Below are 9,163 nucleotides of genomic sequence, written 5' to 3' on the forward strand. Positions count from 1 at the left end.
AATTACCCATTTAAAAAGCTCAAATTTTTTATCTCTTTTCTTTATCTGTTATATGTATGTTCGACGAGTTTTAATATTGTCTTTTAGGGTTTGGTGGAGGTGAATTAAAGGTAAAATTGGGTCAATTCATTGTTTTTGTTGAGGGATCATTGAATAGAAATGATCATTTACCCAATTTCAGCTTAAAAATTGCCCACTTGCTCTACTAACAGTTTTTTAATCTCATTTACCTAAAATACTCTAAGAGTGTGTTTGGATGAGGGAAAAAATGATGGAATTTAATTGAAAGTCAAGATTTCATAATTCCTAAAAACCAATTCCCTAGTTTGGTATTATCAGATTGATAATTTTAAATTTCTCTGTGGAAAAAAAAACGAAGGAATTCGTTATTTAAATTCCTCACTTCAATTTCCACCAAACCTTTGCCGTATTCAATTTTTATTTCCAAAACAGGACTTTTTTTCTTTCTATTTTATCTTTTTATTTGTTTTAACTTTCTTAATTTATTATACATTTCAAATCTTAAATAGATGCAACCAAACAATAGAAATTGCAATTAATGGAATTTTAGATTGATGGAATTAAAGATTCCATCATTTATAAATTCCTACGGATTTTATAATTTTCTCATCCAAACGCACTGTTAAGAGATTATTTCTCTAATACGCAATTAATTCTTTTTTTATTCTTTTTATTTATTTTTGGGACTTTTTTGCCCTTTTCTTCTTTCTCACTTAGAGAGAGAAGTCATCCTCCACCTTGCTGTGCTCCGGTGACTAGTGGCTGGCGGCAGACTCCGGCCACCTGTGACCGGGCTCCGGCGTCCAGTGACCGGAATCAGACAACCAGTCACCGAAATCCCGAATCCGACTGCCGGACTAGTGACCGGATTCCGACGTCTGATTTTATTGTCCCTAATAATGCCCAGTAATCATATTATTACCCCCTATAAACATATTATTGCCCCCCAATGAACATACTATTGCCCCCCAATAACAAGTTTATTAGGGATCAATAATTAATAAAAAATGAAGATGTTTATAATTTTGAAAGTTTTAGTAGGTTTATCCAAATAAATAATCTTATTATTGACCCCCAATAATCTTATTATTGTCCCGTAATAATCTTATTATTGCCCAATAAATATTTTATTACTCCCCAATAATCTTATTATTATCTTCCAATAATCGTTTTATTGCCCAACCAAATCCTCCAAGAAAGAAGAAGCCAGGAGCGTTTGCCTCAACGCCAAAAGCCGTCGGTCCTCTTGGTGACACAGAGATGTCACCATACTTTCCAACAAGAGCCTAAAAGGTGCCTAAATCACCCTATCACATGAACGCCTCTCTCTCTCTTCCAAACCTGGATTTTGATTCCACCCAATTTTGCAACCAAGCGGGTTCTGCCGCAATCCAGCCACCCCAAACCGCCGAACTGGTCGGGTTTGGCACGCCTCACCTGTTGGCCCTTTGAGTTTGTTTGCCTGTATTCGCGAACCTTCGATCTGGGACGAGGGATTGGTGGGATGGTAGAGCAGATCAGGGCTGTTGGTGGGTGATGGTTCTTTTCTTGTTGGCTGGGGTTAGGATCGGTGTGTCGAAGTAGAGTGGTGTTGCGGGTTCGGAGGTGGACTGGAGTTGATGGGATGGTGGTGACGTTGCTTGTCTCGGCGCAATCTGGCCCGATATGGGCTGGATCCGATCGGAATTTTTCGATCTGCGTCTGGGCTTTTGATTCCTGCATGGGGAAGGGAATGGTTGGAGAGGGTGACGTTTTTCCACTGCGTTGCGGGGATGGAACGAGGTTGACGGCGATCCGGCAAGGAGAGAAGGAAAGTCTACGGTGAGAGAAGAAATCGGTGGGGGGGGGGAGGGAGGGAGAGAGAGAGAGAGAGAGATTTGAGTGTAATTTATTAGGATTAATTTCAGTTTACCCCCCTGAGGTTTGGGGGTGTCATCATTTCACCCCCTCTACTTTCAATTTTAAATTTTTACCCCATAAACTTTCCAATTTCAATCAACCGTGTCCAATTTCTCCTATTCCGTCCAAAGTCAACGTTAACTTTGACTTTTGAGGGGTAAAATGGTCTATTCAAGATAAAAAAATATATAAAAAATAAATTTTTTTTTTTTTTCTGTTTCTTTTTTTTTTCTATTTCTTCATTTTTTTTGTCTTCAACCTATACACCAAAAGTTATAATAGGTTTACAAAAACAAAAAAAATATTCTAAGTGGTTGAAAGCCGCTTGCTGGTCTACGATATTTGTGATATATCTCCGATAAAGTGAAGAATTTTAGGATATATCCCCAATAAAGTGAAGAAATATTTGTAAAAAATAATTTTACACTTTATCTAGAAATAAAAATATCTGTAAAAAAATAATTTTACACACTCGCTGGTCTACGATATTTGTGATATATCTCTGATAAAGTGAAGAATTTTAGGATTCCCTAATAAAGTGAAGAAATATCTGTAAAAAATTATTTTACACTTTATCTGTAAATAAATATCAGTATATTCCCAATAAAGTGAAGAAATATCTGTGTAAAATCATTTTTGGCCTACGATATTTGTGATATATCTCCAATAAAGTGAAAAAATTTAGGATATATCCCTAATATCTGTAAAAATGATTTTACAATTTATCTGTAAATATCTGTATATCCCCAATAAAGTGAAGAAATATCTGTGTAAAATCATTTTTTACAGATATTTATTTACAGATAGTGTAAAATTATTTTTACAGATATTTCTTCACTTTATCAGAGATATATCACAAATATCGTAGACCAGCAAGTGAGTAAAATCATTTTTTACAGATATTTATTTCTAGATAAAGTGTAAAATTATTTTTTACAGATATTTCTTCACTTTATTAGGGATATATCCTAAAATTCTTCACTTTATCGGAGATATATCACAAATATCGTAGACCAGCAAGCGGCTTTCAACCACCTAGAGTATTTTTTTTGTTTTTATAAACCTATTATAACTTTTGGTATATAGGTTGAAGAAAAAAAAATGAAGAAATAGAAAGAAAAAAAAAAAAAAACGAAGAAACAGAAGAAAAAAAAAAACAGAATTTTTTTTAAATATATTTTTATCTTGAAAAGACCATTTTACCCCTCAAAAGTCAAAGTTAACGTTGACCTTGGACGGAATAAGAGAAATTGGACACGGTTGATTGAAATTGGAAAGTTTAGGGGGTAAAAATTCAAAATTGAAAGTAGAGGGGGTGAAATGATGACACCTCCAAACCTCAGGGGGGTAAACTGAAATTAATCCAATTTATTAATTAAAATAAGAGCAATACTGTCAATTAATTGGGGTTAAAAAACTCTTAGTGGAGTAAGTTGACAATTTTTTTGGCTAAAATTGGGTAAGTGGTCACGGCTCCTTAATTTTAACAATTCATAACTATATCAGTCGCTTTCACATTTTTTTTTAAGACCGGTGCGGCTGCTCAAGTTTTAATTAATGAAACTGCATAATACATTGGTGGGGGTGCTTGGCTCCAAAACCAGTTGGCGTGCAAACTGTCTCTTTTGAGAGAGTGATTGCGCAGGAGTGCCAGCACCGTGGGGTGCAGTCGTCGGGGGAGTCCCTTGACCTGACTTCTTCTTCAAGCGATGTGGACGAGGAGAGCACCAACCTCGTCACAGGGTTCTTCTCTTGCCTTTCGGAAAAGGACTTTTGCCTTATGGATAAGGACTTTGGGTGTGATCTCTTCGGTCACCAAAATCGATACTCAACGTTGTAGGTTGAGCAGAGCAATCACTGGGAAGTTCTGAGAAAGCACGGGGTTTGCTAAAGCGTATCTTTAGCTTCGCAGGGTTGCGAGGGCGTTACCCTTGCTTCGCTGGTTGTATCGGTGGCGGTTGCACTAGCAGTCGGTTCGCAAGGAGACTAGGACTGGAAGCACGGTCGCTGAGTTGATCTGGTGATGCTGACAGTCGGCTCGCGAGGAGACTAGGACTGGCGGGCGATCACCGGGTTTCAACGAGGTTGAAGGTTTGCTCCGGGGAGGCTTTGTAATCGATGGGATTAGTTGATTCGAGAGAGGTCCTCCTATTTCGCCGCTTAACCCTGTATTTATACCCTAGGGTTTTGACTGCTCCTTGCCTTAGAAGGATGATTAATTGAAGCTTCCTATTCAATCTCTACTACTCAATCTCAAGAAGGTTTCGTTTCCTTATGAGTCACGGAATGGGCGAAGTTATACCCCAAACCCGAGTAGCTTTATTTTTGGGCCGCAGGTATCGGCCCACTGGCTTAAACCCACCAAAAGATCCTACCAAAAATACTTTTGGGCTCAAACAGGGGGGGGACATTGTACCTAACCCTAGATTGTTATTATCTCAACTAAAAGAATGCATTTTAATTAACGATCACCAATTAGCGAAAAGTGTCCTACTTGTATCAGTTGTATGTACCTTAGAAAAAACGTTTGACTATATGATCACAATACATGTGAATCATTAAAGATGAGAATTATGAAATAATAAAAAGATTTCTTATTTTCTTTTTGGCCTTAAGTATATATATCTTCTTCATTTTTCAAGTTTTCAATCATAAATGAAAATCTTTAACCAAAAACGAAAGTTATCTTTAATTTATGTAATGGTTTGGATATGATCCTTCAAAATCATGTACCAAATGATTTTACAGAAAGAAATCATCTTCTAAAGAAATGTTTGAATGAATCTCCTGAATTAGACCCACAAATCATATTATATCATATTCCTTTTCTTCTATATCAAAAAAAAAAAAATACCAAGAAAAACAAAAATCAAATTAACCCACTCATGCACGAAATTAAAATATAATCATCTCTCAATCAAATCACTGACAAATATATAATCTTCTTCCTCCTTTCTTAACTCTAGTTGATTCTCTCAACCAAAGGAGCCATACCTCATCCTTATAAACTGCATCCCTCTAATCCACTGCCCCACCCCCCCCCCCCCCCCGCTGCTCTCTCTCTCTCTCTCTGAGCCTCACTATTGAATGCAAAGCGGCTACTTTCAGAAAGCTCAGTGAATAACCAAACACGTACGTCCTTTACTTGCTCAGCTCACATCTCTTTCCCGTTCTGGTCAACGTAGTCAATTCAGTCACTGATATCACCAACTACCGCAGCATCAACAACACCAAACAACAACTAATTAACCAAACCACACCAGCTGAAACAAAACACAAAAAATGCTCGAAACCGTGAAGTACCTGATCGGCTCCGTCGGCACCAGCGGTTACGGCTCCAAGAGCACCGCGGAGCAAGTCACCGACAGCTGCCCCGATCTCCGCTCCATCACCGCCATCATCACAGGTACGTGTTCCTCTAATCGGCGCCACCCAAAAAATACAACCAGTTTTTGTTTGCGGTTCTGAACTTTTGATCAACGATCGTATATATGGTTGTTTTTTCATTAGGTGCTACGTCGGGGATCGGAGCAGAGACTGCGCGAGTGTTAGCGAAGCGCGGCGCCAAGCTAGTCCTCCCCGCTCGGAGCCTTAAAGCCGCCGAGGACGCCAAGGCGCGAATCCTCTCCGAGTTTCCGGACTCGGAGATCATTGTCATGGCGCTTGATCTCAGCTCCCTTGCTTCCGTTAGAAACTTCGTGTCGGAGTTCGAGTCCCTCCACCTACCTCTTAATCTCCTCATGTAAGTTCTCCAAACTATTCCTTTTTTTTCTTGTTCATAAATCGCAGAAAAGTAAATGTATTGAAGTATTGATCGACCGTTTTGGTTCATATTTTAGAAACAACGCCGGTAAGTTCGCGCACGAGCATGCGATTTCCGAAGACGGAATAGAAATGACTTTTGCTACTAATTATCTGGGTAAGTGGAAGTTCCTGAGCTTGACTAGTTCAGTTGCGGATCAATTAACGAAGATTATATGGGAGTCTTTTGGTTTTTTCTTTTTCAGGTCATTTTCTGTTGACGAAGCTGCTGCTGAACAAGATGATCCAAACAGCGAAGGCCACCGGCGTCCAAGGGCGAATAGTGAACGTGTCGTCTGCTATTCACGGCTGGTTTTCCGGAGATACAATCCGATACCTCGGCGAGATAAGCCGGAGCAGAAGGTGAGGTCTATGAGAATCTTCGATCCATGTGAATTGTTTATTTAGTTATAATTAAAATTTGTCTCGGAGAGTTTGACCTTTCATTAAATTTTGTTCTCCTCCATTGGAAACTTTGTCTGGATCTTCAGCAGCCAATACGACGAGACACGTGCGTATGCGCTCTCGAAGCTCGCCAACGTTTTGCACACGAAGGAACTCGGTCGCAGGCTCAGGGTTTGTACTTATCCTCTGGCTTTGATCATCATCATCATGGATCAGTTTTAGTTGTTCAAAAGCGATTTTTGTTTTTTTCCTCTTTGGTAATTATTGGTTTTGGTTTTAAATAAAATCAGGAAATGGAGGCCAACGTGACTGTGAACTGTGTGCATCCGGGGATTGTTAGGACCCGACTCACCAGAGAACGTGAAGGCTTTGCTACTGGTGTGGCTTATATTTTTAATTTGGGAAGAACAATGTTAATTTTGGGGTTTTAATTAATAATTGGTACTGATCAATCTTGGCCTCTTGGGTTTTGGATTATGTAGATATGGTGTTCCTCTTTGCTTCCAAGCTCTTGAAAACAATACCTCAGGTTTTTTTTTTGGAGAATGAATATCAAAATATTTTGTTTACATTACAAAAAAAGGATGTCGGGACTAATCTTAATTTTAATTCAGGCTGCAGCCACGACATGTTACGTTGCGACTCATCCACGGCTGATCGGTGTGTCCGGGAAGTATTTTGCGGATTGCAACGAGACATCGCCGTCAAAATTGGGGTCTAATTTGGTGGAAGCTAGTCGGTTATGGTCCGCTTCTGAAGTCATGGTGTCCAAAGATTCCGGTGCTATTTTTGCAGATCAATTGAAGGACTAGAAGTGGGATGATGATCAATATCCTTATATTACTAGTAGATATATATTAAGAACAGGAAAAAACAATATCTTAGTCATTAATTAGTCTAGTTAATTACTTCTTAATGTCTGTACTTAGTCTTAATTAATAGCATATATTGCCAGATACAGTTATGTAGTGGGGGAGAGCTAGCTAGGAAAGAAGAATATCGACCCAAATATATATAATATATATACCTGGTACACAGCTTTGAATATATTGTAGCTTTAAGTATATGTAATGGTAAAGAAAGGCTTTATGATCTAAAAATATGATCAATATGGTTTTCTTAGTTGGTAGTACAAGTCATGGCCAGTACACCTTCCTGTTCCATGTGTTGGTTCTATATATATCTTGTTTATGAAATGATGCTTGAGTTCGATTGGATTGGGGCATATAATGAAATAAGAAAGGGATTATATGATCCGATCAATTAAAGTTGTATTATGTGGACTTAGATTGGATATGAAAGTGCTTGGAACCCTAGTTTGCATTTGTATATACGTTGGGCATAATTTCTTTATGATTTTGTGTACAGTTCTTTCTTTTTGATTGCTCGTGTACTACATGTTTGACATAAAAGAAATAAAATGGAGGGGAATATAAATTGTAAGAGGGCATTAAGAACATGGGTTGAGTTAGTTGCATGTGGTGGTTGGATTTTGGGATTATGGTATGGCCCTACTTCTAACATGCGCGGTGACTAATCCATGCGTTCAACCCAAGGAAGAAGAAATGATGCACATTTTATTTTCCGTCTTATTCTGTTTAGGACAGTAACGAAGAAGAAGAAGAAGAAGATGATGATGATGAACTTGACCAGCTGCTATTGGAATTAGCAAACGCACAAAGACTAGGGAGCCAGGTCTGGCAAGCTTAGCTGAGAAAACATAAAGACAAGGATGAGGGATGGGTGTGTGTTAATCGAAGGTAGAGCAGAAGCATTAAAGGCTTTAAGGCCATGAGTAATACACAGAAACCCTAGTTTCAATGTGGCTGTGTCTCAGAATCACTTTCGATGCTTCCTGTTTCGTTTTCCATTTACGACACGAATTCCCAGAGGTGGCATTGCATTAGAGAGCTACACAACGGTGACAGAGTCTGTCTATCTGCCTCTGTCATCACATCATTATTGCTCTGATTAGTTATAAATTAAACTTCCTACTAACTCTAATTGAGATAATTAAACATGAAAATTAACCATGCATGCTAAGTGGCCGGTCAAGCATGAGCTTATAAGTTATAACCTAGTGTCAAACTCTTTAGTTTGAAAGTGTGAATTATAATGGAAATCGAAAGGAGACCAAGATCAAATCAATGAAATCATACAGTAGTCAAAAGCTTTGGCTACACACAAAGTGAGACATCTTTAACATTACACAACAGTTGCCAATGCTTTTTACAGACGTGACATTTACATTGCTTTTTGAAAAACAAGGTAAAGGCTTTATAATTACCATTCCGTGTGACCATGCATGAATCATGATGGTACATTGGACTTGAACGAGAAATAACTTGTTGATCAACCTGATGACCAGGGTTCTTTTCCTTTTAGAGCAAGTTCACCCGTAGTCAAGAAAAGGCAAAGTCGAGAAGTCAAGAATTTGACCGGTCAAGTTACTATTCACTGCCACTGGACATGGGTTTACACCCGTTGTTTTTCTTGACCGGTCAAGACTGTTCATTATTATATGTTCATTGAAAACAATTTTTTTGGGTGTGAAATGTTAGAAAAAATTGTAGGGGGGTCTCGAAAATCGACTTTTTACACATACATAATTTGGGAAAACTTCCTTCATGAAAGTTATAGAGATCGTCGATACGAGTTCGTACATATGTGGAATGCAAAAATCGGAGTTCGTATGAATTAGTTATAAATTTTTGAAAATTTGAAAATTTTCTATAAATAGCAAAAATTTCTGGTCCTTTTTCATAAGGACAGATTTTTCTGCTTTTCTTCACTTTCACCCCTGAAACTCTCTCTTCTCTCTCCTCAGCCGAGCTGGTAGCCCTCACCCCCAGTCAAGAATTTAGTCATTTGCTTGCCCGTTTCTTTGGCCCTGGTCATGAAAAGGCAAGGCTTGCCTTGCCTGGTCAAAGATGGACCGGTGGAAGCAACAAAATGACTTTGGCCGGTCAACACATCATCATTCCCCCAATTTGCTCGGGCAAAGTGCAACCGCTGCACTTGCTCTTAAAGTCCATTT

At 38.5% G+C, this 9,163-nt stretch overlaps 1 protein-coding gene across 3 annotated transcripts; it reads left to right on the plus strand.

The window, feature by feature from the left end:
* The first annotated feature begins 4,969 nt into the window (after positions 1 to 4,969).
* LOC112178697 (short-chain dehydrogenase TIC 32 B, chloroplastic) lies at positions 4,970 to 7,228 on the plus strand. Of its 3 annotated transcripts, none has more exons than XM_024316884.2 (8): positions 4,970 to 5,326; positions 5,431 to 5,662; positions 5,760 to 5,839; positions 5,928 to 6,084; positions 6,213 to 6,297; positions 6,417 to 6,504; positions 6,609 to 6,655; positions 6,741 to 7,228. In XM_024316884.2, the coding sequence occupies exons 1-8, from the start codon at positions 5,203 to 5,205 to the stop codon at positions 6,936 to 6,938; spliced, it is 1,011 nt and encodes a 336-aa protein (XP_024172652.1). In that variant the 5' UTR covers positions 4,970 to 5,202; the 3' UTR covers positions 6,939 to 7,228. The 3 variants fall into 3 exon arrangements, with proteins under 3 accessions (XP_024172652.1, XP_024172653.1, XP_040367359.1); XM_024316885.2 differs by having other exon boundaries at positions 6,216 to 6,297; XM_040511425.1 differs by lacking the exon at positions 6,609 to 6,655 and having other exon boundaries at positions 6,417 to 6,567; positions 6,741 to 6,868.
* Positions 7,229 to 9,163: the final 1,935 nt, after the last annotated feature.

This window comes from Rosa chinensis, chromosome 7 (assembly GCF_002994745.2).
Source record: "Rosa chinensis cultivar Old Blush chromosome 7, RchiOBHm-V2, whole genome shotgun sequence".
In the NCBI taxonomy this organism is placed as follows: domain Eukaryota; kingdom Viridiplantae; phylum Streptophyta; class Magnoliopsida; order Rosales; family Rosaceae; genus Rosa; species Rosa chinensis.

Bases quoted from the DNA above. Each gene is read 5' to 3' on its own strand.
- LOC112178697 (XM_024316884.2), top strand. From the start codon at position 5,203: ATGCTCGAAACCGTGAAGTACCTGATCGGCTCCGTCGGCACCAGCGGT. The intron at 6,085-6,212 runs GTGAGGTCTATG...CTGGATCTTCAG, and splicing joins GAGATAAGCCGGAGCAGAAG to CAGCCAATACGACGAGACAC. The intron at 6,505-6,608 runs GTGTGGCTTATA...TGGATTATGTAG, and splicing joins ACGTGAAGGCTTTGCTACTG to ATATGGTGTTCCTCTTTGCT.